The 16,819-nt window shown below is 39.2% G+C and overlaps 1 protein-coding gene across 5 annotated transcripts; it reads left to right on the top strand.

The window, feature by feature from the left end:
* Nucleotides 1-235: 235 nt before the first annotated feature.
* On the top strand, nt 236-16,254 carry LOC111866643 (regulator of chromosome condensation). 5 transcript variants are annotated; one of them, XM_023855784.2, is made up of 9 exons: nt 236-345; nt 1,295-1,406; nt 1,749-1,948; nt 2,024-2,203; nt 2,283-2,499; nt 2,576-2,725; nt 12,452-12,565; nt 12,643-12,801; nt 14,904-16,254. In XM_023855784.2, the coding sequence occupies exons 2-9, from the start codon at nt 1,322-1,324 to the stop codon at nt 15,080-15,082; spliced, it is 1,284 nt and encodes a 427-aa protein (XP_023711552.1). In that variant the 5' UTR covers nt 236-345; nt 1,295-1,321; the 3' UTR covers nt 15,083-16,254. The 5 variants fall into 5 exon arrangements, with proteins under 5 accessions (XP_023711552.1, XP_023711550.1, XP_023711554.1 ...); XM_023855782.2 differs by lacking the exon at nt 236-345 and adding an exon at nt 356-385; XM_023855786.2 differs by lacking the exon at nt 236-345 and adding an exon at nt 457-533.
* Nucleotides 16,255-16,819: the final 565 nt, after the last annotated feature.

Here is a 16,819-nt window from a genome sequence, read left to right as displayed (position 1 = left end):
GGCACAAGAGGCCAGAAGTGGCCGCAGTACAAGGGACTTAATCTCACCCCCCTAGCAATATAAAAAATACTTACATGTGTTCAGCTCTGGCTAATAACACTTCTCGGAAATCGCGGTTGCGTTGCGGTTGCTAGTTTCCTTGATGTCCCCCTGGCCTAAGTGAATCATGGAATCACGATAAAAAATATCCCATAGACACAGACTAGAGCATAGATAACACACACCATGGGGACTCACTACGGAACACTAAATTGATATGAGCAAATAACTGATGATAGTGTCAAACATACCTGAACATACCCATCGTGTTTCATTTGTTTCGCTGGTTTTGCAGTGTGTAGTGAGGTTGGTTTGAATGTGGAAATGGATAATTTGTTTACTGGATGTATTTCATAACCGTTACACTGTTCATAGCTTTGTTAATTTTGTATAATGTTTATACATTTTTACGTTTACTTAGTATATTTGCCTAATGTGTTTTAGCTAACCAAGCTTGTAATACGTTTAAAGTGTGTTCTGTTTCGCAATATTGTGTACTTATACGAAAAGTATTTTAAAACGTAGTGTAGAATACCATTCTTTACTGCTTCATATTACTTAGTATAATAAATCTAGACTGATGTTGGCTTCTGAATCACTTCGGACGCCTTCCACAGCCGAACCCACTAGGTTTTCTGGCTTTGTGTTCCGCTTCTTGCCGTATATGTGCCACTTCGGTTAATATTCACTCGTCTTCGGCACTTTATTGTAGACCACTGCATGTTTCGGCCTACCTGGCCGTCATCTGGTTTGTGATTTGTTGTGATCAAGGAATCTGCTGCTTTGCTGTGATGTTCTGATGCCTCGGAATATTCTAGGTTATGTGGGTTATCGTGCTGTTGCCATGCACTAGGTTTTTTATGGAATCCTGTTTGGTCTCCTGATCAAATGTTGATATACATCAATATATTTGCGTTTTCTTCCCACTTTGGTGCATCCTTTCACAGGATAAGAGGGATTGGACTCATAGTGTAGTGCAAAGTATCAGTTGTTTTGTTTTAAAAGTATTGATATTGAGAGGGGCCTGTAAAAGGATGTGATGCCTGCATGTTACAGAAAGATTTCTTTTCTGAAAATATTTAATAATTTCTTTATTCTAGTTGTAAAAGGAAGATTTGAATCAAGAATGATTAGGGCATTCATTAACTATGAAAATCGAGTTACTAAAATGCAGTTAATTTTTTAAAGTAATTGTTACTGTTATATCTCCATGTTAAGGTCTGATACAAAGATGTAGTGACTTGTAATGTTGTAGGAACTCTTGGCAACGGAAGCCCAGAGTATGCCAGTAAAGAAAAGAGCTGTAAAGCGGCGAGGTTCAGGGTCCAATGTCGGATTGGCAGTAAAGAACAGCAAGAAACAGAAATGTAAGTACAGGTAAAACTGGTACCATGACACCTTATGTGTTCTTCCTCAGTTCATCCAGGCAAATGCATGATAGTACCTAAAATGAGGCCATGACTATTCTTATCATGTCCTGCATTATTTACTAATAATCATGCCATTTAGTGGTACATAGCTTGGGTTAGTGATAGTGTCATTAAATAAACCATGAATGAATAATAAATCATGATTTTATCTGTTGAGAGGGATGTCTCAGTCAAATCAGCTATGGAATAAATGGTTGTAGTTCATTTCCAGTAGGAGTGTTTGCATTAACACACTCAGCACCTTCCTAGAGATAAAGGAATTTATGTCCTTTGCTTCAGTATCTCTGTCACGTCCTGAGCCCCCATACACCAAGACACCAGGTGTTGTGCTTACATTTGGTCAAGGTGATGTTGGGCAGCTTGGTCTAGGAGCAGACACATTGGAACGAAGCCGCCCAGCGGTTGTGCCATGTGTGGATCATGTGATAGATGTGTGTGCAGGAGGAATGCACACAGTCTGTCTCACAGAGTCTGGAGAGGTGAGGGAAATGCCTGTAACTTGATAACAGGGAACATGTTTTGCTTACTGCTAACATTTATAATGTGGTATTCAGGTGATAACATTTGGCTGTAATGATGAGGGGGCATTGGGTCGAGACACTAGCAAGGAGGGTTCAGAGATGGAGCCAGGAAAGGTGATCTTGGAAGGCCGTGTGGTGCAGATAACAGCTGGAGATTCTCACACTGCGGCACTGCTCGCTGATGGGAAAGTGTATGCCTGGGGCTCATTCCGAGTGAGTATACCTCTACACGGGACATTTTTCTTTGAGGAACTGTCCGCATATTGGAGATTTGCATTGCTGCATGTTCCAGGACTCAAGTGGGACAATGGGCCTCTCATCAAAAGGAACAGAGAAACAACCCATAGAAATGTTGCCAGGCTATGTTGTTGTGAAGATAGCATCAGGGGCAGACCACCTGGTCATGTTGGATGAAAATGGACAGTTGTACACATGTGGGTGTGGGGAACAGGGGCAGCTGGGGCGAGTAACCGAGCGAGGAGCAAGTCGTGGGAGCAGGCAGGGCATGGGTGAGTGGGCTTCTGTCTTGCAGTTAGTGCTTTAGTGCGATCTTGGTTCACCACTCAGTTCTGTTCTGCATTACAGCCCATTTGCTGTCCCCCATGCTGGTGACATTCAAGCCAAGACACAGACCTGAATTTGAAGATGTGTGGGCAGGTACTTACTGTACATTTGCGAAGGAGAAATCAAAAGGAGATATATATGTATTTGGGCTGAATAACTACAACCAGTTAGGTGAGTTGGCTGGCTTAGTGATGTCAGGTTTTAGGACCATACTCATATGCAGAATACAAGGTAAGCTGACTGGAAGTGAGATAGTGAATGTATCAAGTCGAATATCTAGAATCTGAGATTTTCACTTGGTCATTTTAAGCACAGAATGTGCCACATGTTGGATATCAACCCGTCAACCTAGCATTTAAGCCCCTACCAGTTGTTCACTGCAGAGGTATTTAAATGGCCCCGTAGCAGACATTTCTTACAACATTCTTTCATTACTCGTTTTATATATTCTAGAAATTACTAAAGGGAGTTTTATCAAATTTTCAGGAGACATTAACCTTTAAATGCTTCACTTCTGAAATGGTGGTAAGCTTGAGCTGGCCAGAGTTTATTTAACCTTTATCGGACGGGCTTTTAAATTGCCGGTAGCCCCTGTATGGCCGGGATTTAAATCGCCTTTATTGAGGATCTTTGCAAACCTTGAGAAAAAAATACATATTTTCCGTTCTATGCAACATAGAAATATGAACTAAAAAGAATCTGAAATACAAGAGAATTTTCTACATATATGTAAAAGATCACGTTTTAAAAATGAAAATTAAATCCCCTGTCTGTGGTTTTCCATCGCGAAGCTATCGGCAAAAATTAAAAATTCCATAAAAATTGATAGCAGCATGCCAGAATTATGCAGTTTTGGTCTCCCCTGTTCTGGTTACATTCCACACCATGCCAGTGACGCGGGGTCTAGGCCACTGAGTGTTATGAGAGGAGAGGCTGATTTCATCATGCCTACACGATTTATATGCGTTTGCTTCTTAGCTTTCATTCTACTAAACAGGGCCATGTTTGTTTTGCTAGCCTGGGTTCAAATTGTACCTAATAGCGTTGACGAAACAAGGCTCTAAGTGCTATAAGAAATTATTCAAGGGCATATCAACCCATACAGCACTTGTCGTATATCGGTTATCTCGAATAACAAGAAATAGACAGACTATAATCCACTTTCACACGGAAGGAAACAAAAGTGTAATCTTCCGTTATACGAAACGTTTGGTTCAGTCACCTACACAATACGCCTTTGCCTGCACAGAATGATTTATCAGAGGACGCAGACATTCGAAGAATACGTATGCTGTCCTGAAAACATTTACTACGAAGCTACGTTCTATGCAACATAGAAATATGAACTAAAAAGAACTTGAAAGACAGTAAAATTTTTCCACACATACGTAAAAGAACAAGTTTTACAAATGAAAATTAACTGTGATTATTTTGTCATGAAATGCAAAATATAATCTTTATTATATATGTTATGAAATTCCAAAATACTTACCCGTTGTTTTTTCTTCATCCTTGAATCATGGTGGTGATGTAAAAATCACTATATACAATAATATTTTGTTCAGGCTACACTTTGACTCGCGTGTGCCAGCGCCGGAAGCAGTCCGCGACACACAGCGCAACATCACACTTTTCGCAGTAATAAAACGTCATTTTTCGTTTCTTATTTTGCGAACAAACACGACACCGTCTTTGTTTTCCTTTTGCGGGCCAATGTTGCGAATGTTTCACTTCTAGTCGCACCATTTGGGCCCCAGATGAACTTGGCCTCCCCCGAGAAACGCCACTGACCGTGAGATTTGCCTCATGTGATTCAAGAATCAAATCCCGCACCAGTACTTCGCGGAACTTTTTGTGTGTCATTTTTCCACCACATGACTTATGTAATAGATATGCATTTAGAATAGTCATATCTAGAAGGTGGAAAAACAACTTCTTTGTCCACTTCCATGTCCTCCGAGCAATGCCATAACTGTTTACCATCCTGTCAGATTTATCCACAAAGCCCATGTGTGCATTGTAGTCCTCAATTACATGGGGTTTGACAGCATGGCCAGATTCATCTCGGAAGTTGCCTTCCAATGGAGGAGGGTGCAAATTCGTCAGAACATACACATCACGCTTGTCTTTCCAACGAACAACACTTAGATGCCCCTTGACCCTTGTGACAACATCCCCTTTTTTCAATTTCATTGACTTGGGCCGAATGTCTTGTGGCATTCCACGCCTATCATTGCGAACGGTGCCACATGAATTTATTTTCCTGTCTAAAAGATCGTCAAACAACGCAGGAGAACTGAAATAATTGTCCATGTAAATTTTGTGTCCCAAGCCTTCTACTCTTCGAATTAGCTGGAGAACAATGCCATGCGTTGATGTAATTTGTTCTGTCGCAAGTTGTCTTTGTTTGCCTAAATAAACTGTCATGTCATATGTGTAGCCAAGAGAATCGCAAAGCTTGTAAATTTTTATACCAAATCTTTTGCGTTTCTTTGGAATATACTGCCGAAAAATCACTCTTCCTTTGAACAACACTATGACTTCATCAACAGCAAGACGCTCTGCTGGATTGTAAAGTTCACAAAATTTGTTGTTCAGATTGTCAAAAATTTTTCTAATTTTCCAGAGCCTATCATACTCTGGGTCATCTCGATTTGGAGGAGCGTCATTATTTTCAAAATGTAGGAATCTCAAAATATGAAGGAAACGGTCTCGTACCATGGTGTTACGGTAGAATGGAGTGTAGTATTGCTCATCTCTTGACCAATAATCTTTGAGGGTGTCCCGTTGGTCGTGGCCCATTTGAATTATTATTGCCAAAAAATTATATATTTCTTCAATTGTAACGTCAGGGGGTTGAACAGAGGGGCCTGGAGCATCTTGGCGTGCCAGAAATTGGTGGAAATATCTATTGCTTTCTTGCACCAAGATCTGGAATATTTGTTGGAAAAACAGAATGAAAATGGAAAAAGGAGAGGACTGTGAATTTATATTTGGGGCAGCTGATCTGTTGATTCCACTCGGAGGACCAGTGAAGTCTAGTACCTTTGGCAAATCCCCGGGTCTTCTATGACGAAACCTAATTTCCGGTTCCTCTGCCTCGTTGTCTGATGATGATGATGATGATGACGACAAAATACCTGGTCGAGGATCAGTGAAGTCATTGATATCATCTAATTCCTCATCCGATTCCTCTTCCATCAATATTTCTTGCAGTTCTTCTGCATCGAGGCGTTTGGAATACCGGGCACGTTTTTGAGGTTCCATCTTGGGGGGGGGGTCTGGAAAATCGAATAAATTATGTTGACTGACAAAGACTCACAAAATAGTGATGCAAAGTAACTGTAATAGTATGGAACAATAGGCTAGAAGTGGCAGCAGTACAAGGGACTTAGTCCCACCCCACTAGCAATAAAAAATAATGACTGTAATAGTAGTCGAAAAGAGTGCCAGTCCGACACTGATACCGAAAGTCACAGTGACGAAGATGCCCTTTACTCACAAAGTAATACTGGCTCAGTGGGTTTATACCTCTTCCGAGACACAAAATAAAAATAATATACAAAGAAATATATGATATGAAGAAAGTCGTCTTCTGGGATATGACGCCGTGTATTCGTGGTTTTTACAGACGTTTCGGAGGAACGTATCACCTCAATCTTCAGGGCAGATGAATCGTGTTGCGAATACAGATGCTACTGCTTCTATATTCGCAACACGATCCATCTGCCCTGAAGATGGAGGCGATACGTTCCTCCGAAACGTCGGTAAAAACCACGAATACACGGCGTCATATCCCAGAAGACGACTTTCTTCATAGTCATCGCCGTGAAAACTTCAAAACTTACAAATATATGATAGTCTGACACTCACCTTTTTACGTGAAAAAGAAATATTACACAATCCAACACTGACTTCCAAACTGATATTTCACCACTGAAAAAGATTCCTTGAATACTTCACACTTTCTTGAAAGTTCTTGAAGCACTGATCTGCAAGCTCTGACGAATATTTCCCCTTCAGTTCTCAGAACAAAGCTGGGCTATATTTGGCAGCCCAGGCCACGAACACTCATATATGAACGTAAATATTATCGAAGCCAGTACCGTGATAAACGATTTCTATGTTCAGAGCTAAGGAATGAACCTCTGACATGACCCTGCGTGGGTTTGTTTTGGTTTCAAACCCAACATAAAACCGTCAGCACTGACAAAGAGTGCACGTGTCCTGTGTCATAAATCAGTGACATTCGGCCAACTCGGGTTGCTGCCTCTGTCATTCATTTGTGACATTCGTCCGTTAAAGGTTAAATGCCTGCTGCTGGTGTGCGTTTAAATGCCTGTTGCTACTCTTCGTTTAAATGTCCGTTCCTGTTAGGGCACTTAAACAATTTTAAGCATTGTGTTTAAAAATGCTGTATCTAACTCAATTTTTATGATAAATGGTTGGAATTAACTTTGTTTATATCAGCAAAGAATAGTGTTGCATATTATAATGGAAGATTTGAACATTTTTATACAGAGAGTTATACTCTATTTTCAATTTTTTTCTTTTAATTTTGATGCGTACTGCAAAAATGGTTTCCCAGTTCTTCACAGAGTTGTTCTGCATTATAAATTCATTTCTGTTTGTAACACTTGACAAAATTTAGCAGTCTCTGGTGTCATAAAACAGATGGAAGCAATAAAGTCATTTGGCCTTCTGCTAGCACTGCTTACACTCTTCGGATTTTCGAATCTTTGACTGAAGGTCAGAAGAATGAAAGAATGGCTATTCAAGAGAAAGCTAGAGGGGTCCCTTCTTCAATGCTAAGACCTTCCATTATAGTCTGCAAGAGATTATTGCCCTTCCTACCGTCGTGAACAGACAGTTGCATCTTGGCTGAGATACAGAGTGTGATCTGTTTTCTATGCGTTCATAGTGAAATCGAATACTGTAGTTTCATTTCAGCCTATATATACATCAAGCAGATAACAAAAAAAGGTATATACATTGAATTTTACTGTATATTTTTAACACATTAATCTGCAGAATCTGCAATAAAAGTACTGGCTCATGGATGAGTTTGAGCATAACTCGTACGTATATTTTCTTGTCTGTCTGGGAATTACTACATTCAAAAATAAATATTTAGGACTGTGCATGCACTTCCACTAGCAAAGTTTAAATACCCGACTCGCCAAAACGGGGTACTTTGGCCACGACGACCATACTCATCACTGGCCCAATCGGGGCACTTCCGCCGTTAAAGGTTAAATATAATCTAAAATTTCATGAGGCATATATGTATTAATAAGATCTTATTTGCTGTTAGATATTGGCTTTGTTGTGGGAAATCTTGAAGTAGTCCTCAAGACACAAACCTACTTCACAATCCTTACACCTGAATTACTTTTCTGTTTCAACTTACCTTCCAGCAAATTTCACATCTCTTGCTGGGCTTGGCCTTCCCCTCAGAAGGCTGAATCTTTCTTACAAAATGTCTTGCTGCCTTATTGGCATTTTTGATGGTCTTCCAGTATGAGTAGATTCTGAAGACTTATTATGTACTTCATATAATTCTCTTCTTATCTGAAATCTGAAAGCCAGATCATTTACTTTCTTCATGTTCTGGATTTCTCTGTAAAGCACAAAGGCATTATGTACTGAAATATTTAGCAGTGTCTTGAACAGTTTTATGTACCACTGTGCTTATCTTTCAGTTTCATATGCTTGCAGTTTTTCATCCTTCCAGTCTATGTCTCCCATAAACAAATTATATTTCTGTATACCTCTTGGTTTATGTAGGTCTCTTTTCTTTGAAACTGCCACCATCGTGTCACTGTGAAATGTGGAACTGAATGACACAGGCTTCTTGTTCATCCATTTCAGTGCCATCATTCTTTGACTTTGCACAGCAATATGCTCAACCTCTTTCAATTTTGCTCCTTATATAAACAGAGGAACATTCTTCCTGTTCAGTCACAGTGTCCCAGGTACATTTACATCACTTTTCTTCAGAAGCAGACAGAGATCTGGAGAACTGTAGAAACTATCCCTCCATCATGTGTGTCCTCTGCCAGAAAGTGGCTCTACGAATTTTATAACTATCTTCTGCTTGTCAAATATGTTGATTCCATCAGATATAATAAATTTCTCTGCACATCCAGTAGATGGGGTACAAAGTTTGAAGGATTCATCAAGGGATATATTTCCTTAAATCTGTACAGGCTGCTAAATATGCTGTTTAGGTGTTTTATAATGGGATCAGTTTTGAATAATTTCATCAAAGGTTTTAATTTCATCATTATTCACAAAATGTAATAATTGTGAAAGCATTTGCATCTGTCATGTGATATATATAAAAAACCAGTGTCAGAAAAATTTTTACTAAAACTGACTTTATTGGTGGCATTCAGTTTATTCCCCTAGGCATTCATATAGCAAAAAGCACATAAAGTTCATTCCTGTCACCATCTTTCGAGTTGAAACACAGGATCTTGGTTTTATTTTAGCCTTGTGTGTGTCTGAATTTTGCAGCATTCCTGTTAGTTTCTATAACTATAGTGCCCATTATGGAATGATCAAAATATAACTTCAAAGCCTCCAATGCACTTCTGAATGTACAGGGCCAGAAAAGTGAATTTTACTAAAAGAGTAAGAATTGTCAAAAAATAGATACAGGTCAGCTGTTAGTGCCTGATCTTAGCCTTTTGAGGTTGAAATTGCTATTGCAAAGTTGAAAATGTATAAATCACTAGCTAGTGATCAAATTTTGATGGAACTAATTCAAACAGGAGGTGAAATATTATGTAATAAGATCATAATCTAATAAATTCTATTTAGAATAAGGAAAAATTGCTTGATCAGTGGAAGGAGTCTATTATTGTACCAGTTCACGGGAATGGTGATAAAATTGACTGTAGTAATTATTGGGGGATATCACTGCTATCAACTTCATACAAAATTTTGTCCAGTATTCTTCTCTCAAGGTTGAGTCCATGCATAGATGAAATTATTGGGGATTATCAGTGTGAGTTTCAACATAACAGATCAACTACTGATCAGATCTTTTGCATTTCTCAGATACTGGAGAAAAAATGGGAGTACAATGAGACGGTACATCAGCTAATCGTAGACTTTTTTTATTGCTAGTGGGGTGGGACTAAGTCCCTTGTACTGCAGCCACTTCTGGCCTATTGTACCAGCCACAAATGATAGGTGAGGGTGATTGTGGAGCAATTGGTGGAATGAAGATTGGCAGTGGAAACCAAAGTACTCGGAGAAAACCTGCCCCAGTGCCACTTTGTTCACCACAGATCCCACTTGACCAGACCCAGGATCAAACCCAGGCCACCACGGTGGGAAGCCAGCAACTAACCGCTTGAGCTATGACGCGGCCTATTCGTAGACTTTAAGAAAGCCTATGATTCAATTAGGAGGGAATGGGTGTATGTATGAGGGGTAGGCTTTCTCGGGCCTTGCACCGCAACCTACAGTGGTCTATTGTGCGGTATTATACAACATTCTGAGAGAGTTTGGGGTACCCAAACGAAACTTATAGTAAAGTCCATATAGGTAAACATTTGTCTCATAATATCGCTGTCCAGAATGGTCTAAAACAAGATGATGCTTAATCACAACTACTTTTCAACTTTGCTTTAGTACGGTATTTACGCATGTATAGGCCGCACATTTTTTGCCAAAAATTCAAGAGGAAAACTGGGGTGCGGCTTATATTCGAAATATTCGAAATCACACTTCATTTAAAAAAAATTATATTCATAATTAGTAATACAGGGTGTTCTACTCCTGAAATAATATTCCAAGAAAATTATTTTTTCTATAATTTCTGTCTGAAAATTGTGCTGCGGCCTATACACGCACGCGGCCTATACATGCGTAAATTATGCCATTAGGAAGGTCCAGGACAACCAGGTGGGACTGAAATTAGACCGGACACATCAGCTGCTGGTCTGTGCTGATGATGTGCATCTACTGGGTGATAATATAGACACCATAAAGAAAAACACAAATTTAATTGATGCCAGTAAGGAGACTGGTCTGGAAATAAACACAGAGAAAACTAAGTATATGTTGCTCTCTCATCACCAGACAGCAGGGCAAAATCATGACATAAAGATAGCTAACAACTGTAACAAATGAAAACCTGATTGAGGAGGAAATTAAGAGGAGATTGAATTCAGGTAATGCTTCCTACCAGTCAGTCCAGAATCTTTTGTCTTCTCATCTGCTGTCTAAAAACATAAAAATTAGAAAATACAAAACTATAATTTTTCATGTGGTTCTGTATGGGTGCAAAATTTGGTCTCTGACATTAAGGGAGTTAAGGTAGAAACAACTGAGGGTGTTTGATAACAGGGTGCTGAGGAGAATACTTGGATTGAAGAGAGATGAAGTGGCAGGAGGTTGGAGAAAAGTACACAATGAGGAGCTTCATAACTTGTACTCTTCACCAAGTATAATTAGAGTGATGAAGTCAAGGAGGATGCGATGGGCAGGGCATTAGCATGAATGAGGGCAAAGAGGAATACATACAGGATATTGGTGGGAAAGCCGGAAGGAAAGAGACCACTAGGAAGAGCAAGACGTAGGTGGGTGAATAGTATTAAGATGGATCTTAAAGAGATAGGATGGGATGATATGGACTGGATCGATCTGGCTCAGGATAGGGACCAGTGGCGGGCTTATGTGAACATGGTAATGAACCTTCAGGTTCTGTAAAATGCTGGGAAGTTCTTAAGTAGCTGCACAGTTGGCGTCTTCTCAAGAGGGGCTCAGCTCCATGAGTGAGTGAGTAAGAACTGTCACATTTTTCCACTGCATTCACCCTGATATTCCAATCTAGTCCTCTCTGTTCATGCATCACTCACTAATTCTTCTTTACTTCCATCATTTTCTGAGTTTATCATTGAACTAACACTCTCTTCAGATTCAGAAATATCTGCATCACTTCCACTGTCATAATTGCACACTTCTTCATCACTAGAATATTCCAAAACTTATCACTCATTTCCAGACATGTGTTATACTAGGCAGTGCCATTTTGAAACCCCCAAGCAGCAGGTTTGAAGGTTGCAGAACATTCCACATGGCTCCTATGAAATCATACAGTTGAAAGGATCAAGTGGTATAGTGAAAACTACAATATTTGGATTCCCTTCTAAGAGAAGGCAAAGCAGTGACAATTTTTCTGCGAGCTTGCGATTGGTGAGGATGTACTCAGGCTGTCACATATGAGGGGGGACCCAAAAAAAACAGAATTTGTTTCTAGAAGGTGGGGTGCTTGTACTACAGGTTTCTGCAGCTAGGTGGTTGTTTGCAGAACTTTCCTGAATCAGTATGCCAGCTGGCGTCATCAAAAAACTTTGCATTAGTGTTTGGTGAACTTTTTTCCAAGTGACTTTTTATAATTTGTCTATTTTTTATTGGCTGATTCACACGAATGTGTTGCTGTGCAGGTTTGTTTCCTTTTGGGGAAGCAGCAGCAGAAACGTTTTGCTGATGTTGAAGACATAAAGAAAAAACGACCGAAGCCCTAAAAGGCATCACCAGCGATGAATTTAGAAAATGTTCTGAGCAATGGAAAAAACGTTTGGACAAGGGCATTGAATCAAATGGAGAGTACTTTGAAGGGGATTAAAGTTTTGTTATGTAAAAATGAATACAGAATTTTTTATAAACGAATTCCGTTTTCTGGGGGTCCCCCTTCATATTGTAATTTAAAGACTGGTGAGTACATACTCAGGATACCAGATTGAGCATTTAAAGTTCTGCTTAGTAGCCAACCTATCTTAGGTGAATAAAACTATTCTCTTTCAGACAAAAATAAGCGGATTAAAAAACTAACTGGAAAGAGAAATTGGTGAAAAAAGCAAGCAAACAAATTTGTTGCAGGTCTAGAAGAACAGAAAAGCCACTTTCATCCAGTGGTCTCAAGAGCTTTCTCGGGGAAAAGTTGGGTTCAGATTTGCGGTGGACAGCATCACAGTATTGCACTAGACAGTGAAGGTGAGTGGTTACTCTAATGGAATTTACTGGCTTCATTGAGAGGTGAATGTATATTGTTCCTTGTGTTTGTGCTGCAGGTGTGATATATGTGCTTGGGAGGAAGGAGTATGGGCGCTTGGGGTTGGGAGAGGACTGTGATGATGCTAAGGAGCTCATCCCCATCTCTGCCCTCAGGGATAAGAAGTGTGTGGATATATCATGTGGGAGTGCTGTATCATTTGCTGTCACAGATGAAGGTGAGTATGAACAGTGGTACAATAAAATATCAAACTTTTCAGGTCCAGGTGTCATAATTGCAGGCACAGAATAATTCTGAATGTTCCTACTGGAAATAACAATTAAAAACTATATTGTATCGGTTACTGGGTTTTTGGACTTTCTCCATCCCCCAGTATTTTACAAAACAGAACATGTGATGTGTTGGAAACTCAGTCAGTTTCTATCCTCAGGTGAGGGGGGAAGATACACCTACTCAGTTGGGATGCTTAGAAAGAGCTAGTCTCAATCACTGGACAGCCTATGTCAGATTTACACAGCTATTTAATCACCTGAGACCAGTCTACTTTGACGGGAGGTAACAAGAAAATATATGATAAAAACTGTGATTGAGCATGCACATGCATGGAACCAGGATAAAAAAGGAGGTAGAAATTTGTGTTACAAACATACCAACAAAACCAAGAGCATGAACATCAATGCATAGTAATGAGGGGGACAAATTGTGAAGACAAGTGGTATCTACCACTAGTGCCATCTGTGGAGTAAAACATGAACACTCAAGACTGAAACCTTACGGAAGCCTATGAAGAATCTGTCACATCATTCAGATCTTGTCTGTGAGTTAGAAACCTCATTGCTGGTGAGGGGGATCCAGATATGAGATATGTCCAAGCTGGGCTGCCTGATTGGAGTGGTTAAGCATACCATATGGGCCAATTCCTTATATTTTCTATACCTGCCGTTAGTTTCAATTTCCAAAATCCTAGCATCATCCCATCCTACTCTATGACCCTCTTCATAGGCATGTTAGGCTAATTTTGATTTTTCTAGAAGACCCTGTTGGAGATTGTGCCTGTTTTCCCAGAGCTGCATGGCTAGAGGTCTGCCTGTGAAAATCTCACAGGAATTGTCCAGTGATTGAGATCAACTCTTTCTAAGGGGCCCAACTGAGTAGGTGACTTCCTCCCCCTCACCTGAGGATGGAAACAGTTCCAGTTTCCGAAATGTTGTGTGTTCTATTTTCTAGAATACCAGGTGATAGAAAAAGTCCAAAAACCCAGTAATTCTGTGTGTTAGACACTACTGTCAGAACCCTTCAGAAACTAAATTGTATCAATGTTTGTGAAAAAGATAGTATGTCTGCTTTCTTAGTTAATCAACACCAGAGATCACTTTTCTAGACCTAAGAGATATAAACTAACAGGAAGGTTCATAGATTGTGCTGTAACATTGTTACGATGATAAAAGCAAGTTGAAATGGTCAGTATGTACAAGAAATAAGAGGTGCAAACACAGCTGAAAATCTTCACTGCAGGGGATCTTGGTACATAATGGTCACACATTAGTCACTAGGCATGGGGTTTGAATTGATAATTGAATTTATTGAATACAATTCTCTACTGGAGTCCATCATAACACAACAACATAATGGTCAAGGTTAAAATTACCTTAGCTACATGTTTCGGCTATTAAAGTCATCATCAGACAAACACGTCATTACTATATTCACACATTATTGAACTGCAATTTCATTGTGATAGTGAAGCTGGGTACTTGATAACTGTTATATTATAAAAATACAATGAATTATAAACTTATTAAAAAATGAAAGTTATGGAATAAAATATGGATAAAAGCTCTTCATGTGATATTGCATATCATGAAGTCAGTTGTTGCAATCTTCTTGTATCCCTGTGGATATAGCGGTATATTCAAGACTTGTATACATATAATAAACTGCTTGGAGGCCCATGGTATAGATGTAGTATTATTTGACAGTAATTGTTTGGCCCGTGCTTCATTTTACAATGTATTTTGCAATCTGTATTCCCAACAGAGCGGAGTTGGGAAATATGTACTACCATGGACCTTAGGAAACCTGGATCAGAATAGTTTATAACAGAGTCACTGAGCTGGTTGATGTAGCAGAAATGCCCTGAACTTTTATTCTAAAGGGGCTCAGTTCAAATTTTGCCCATGACATTTACTGAGTTTTTCATTGTTTTCCTCAATTCTTGCAGACAAGTGTCAGGATAGTACTTCCAAGTTAAATTGGCAGCATTCAACTGCATATTCTTTGTTACAAGTTCATTATTTTAGATTCTTCCTTGTTATCCAGGTGAGCTTTATGCATGGGGCATGGGCTCTACAGGTCAACTGGGAACAGGCAAAGAAGAGGATGTACACACACCTCAAGTTATTAAGAGCAAACAGCTGGAGTCACATCATGTGCTGCATGTTTCGGGTGGGGGGCAACACACTGTCTTACTAGCCAAGTCAGTCAACCAACAGAATTAGTGAGGTAATGGTACTGCTCAGCTTCTCAGCTTTAATATTTATGGTATTTTAATATCACTGACAAGATTTCAGTATGCAGAAGCACAGCACATTTCCATCCCCCTCATTTTATCAACTTCTGAGCCAGTTAAGAGCAGTAGTTGATATAACATCATAAATACCCCATAACATTTAATGTAAACTTTTGTGTAAACATCTTCAACACTTAGCCTTCAAATAAAATAACTGGCTCCAATTAAAATGTATTTTCTGCAAAAGAAATATGAATAGTTTTTCTTCTTTTGCTCACAACCATATAGATCACAAAATCAACCTGATACAGAGTTCATTATACTGTTAACAGATGGAAAAACAGCCTCTGTTATAGTACTGTATATGACCACCTACACAGCTGTTGGAGATCCAACAAACGCTGAAACAAGAAGTTTGTAGTGTTGGCATGTTGTGACCATGGAGGGATAAGTATAAATTACTGGTACAACAGTCCTGTGTGGTACTGTCTTCAGCATTGCAACTTACAGCCAGATGTCTATTCAGAATACTGGTTGATGGTATAACTTGAGGCTGTAATACATTGAAAGTTGAAGATGTTTTGTTAAGGTGTGTGTCAATTGTATAATTTGTAGAATATGTCACTCCCTAGATGATAAGGGCTGAGAAATGTAAAACCTGATTTCAGCAATACATAAAAACATTGTTCTATTCCATCAGTCATTTGCATTTCATTAGTCTGTATCATGTGTGTTCTGGTATCAACTGGATGAACTAATGAGACCACAACAAAAGCCAACAGATACTGGTGGAGGTTAACCATTTGTGAGAAGATGGTAAAGTTGTATATGGTTTGGTGCCAGTTTTTTGATGGCGATCAAGATTTTGAAAAGTATTATGTGCCATGATATTTCATCTCCAGAACGTTTGATGGGATTGAAATGGGATGACAGCACTTGGCTGCATTGGTCAGTGAAACATGTACATGTTACGAATGACATGTTGGTTGGCTTGTCTTTTTCCCCACATCTGAATTTTTATTAAATTGTATGCTGGGAATGTTTATCAGTTGTAAACCTAAGGACAACATTCAGACAGTCTCTCTAATAAAAATTAATTTTTTAGAAATACTCCACTTGTTACCTAACCTTTCAAGAATAAATGGAAGAAAGTGACTGGCACTGTGAGGTAAGATGAGTTTTGTTTAACCACTTCCATGTGACAGATGTATATATACATTCCTTGACATGACAGGTCAGGTTTTGTTACAGTTAAGCTTAGATTAGATTAGGTGATAGGTTAGATAAGGTTACAGGTTTAATTATACATCCTTTGTCACTTCTTTATTCTAAATCAGCAAAAAGAAGAAGAAAAGACAGCATGGAAAGAGTTTAGAAGACAGGTGTTATTATGCCAGCTGTAAAGCTATTCGAACATGTTTAGTGGGAAATGAAGATGGCATATATTGAAGCTAAGAGAAATGTGCAATGCAGGGCTTCTTTGTGTAGATCATACAAATAAGAAGGCAAAGTGCCCAGTTGGTATTGCATTGCATCTGGGATGGTGTTGAAGTATTCGGGGTTGGAAACTACGTGAAAATAAATGGTTGGTATGTATTGAAAATTAGAGCCGAGATGATCGAGTCACAATAACTGTCTGAAACAGAACTGCCAACCCAAGATAAGATGTCTGTATGCAATTGCACTGTGCAACTTTAGTGGCTTATATAGGCACTGGGACATTACA

Source organism: Cryptotermes secundus, unplaced genomic scaffold (genome assembly GCF_002891405.2).
Source record: "Cryptotermes secundus unplaced genomic scaffold, Csec_1.0 scaffold1755, whole genome shotgun sequence".
NCBI classification, from domain to species: Eukaryota; Metazoa; Arthropoda; class Insecta; order Blattodea; family Kalotermitidae; genus Cryptotermes; species Cryptotermes secundus.
This window is presented reverse-complemented; position numbering and strand designations above follow the sequence as displayed.

Excerpts from the sequence above, each read along its gene's own strand:
- LOC111866643 (XM_023855782.2), top strand. The coding sequence starts at position 356 with ATGTGGAAATGGATAATTTGTTTACTGGAT. Across the intron at positions 386-1,294 it reads GGATAATTTGTTTACTGGAT|GAACTCTTGGCAACGGAAGC; the intron begins GTATTTCATAAC and ends GTAATGTTGTAG. Across the intron at positions 2,204-2,282 it reads ATGCCTGGGGCTCATTCCGA|GACTCAAGTGGGACAATGGG; the intron begins GTGAGTATACCT and ends TGCATGTTCCAG.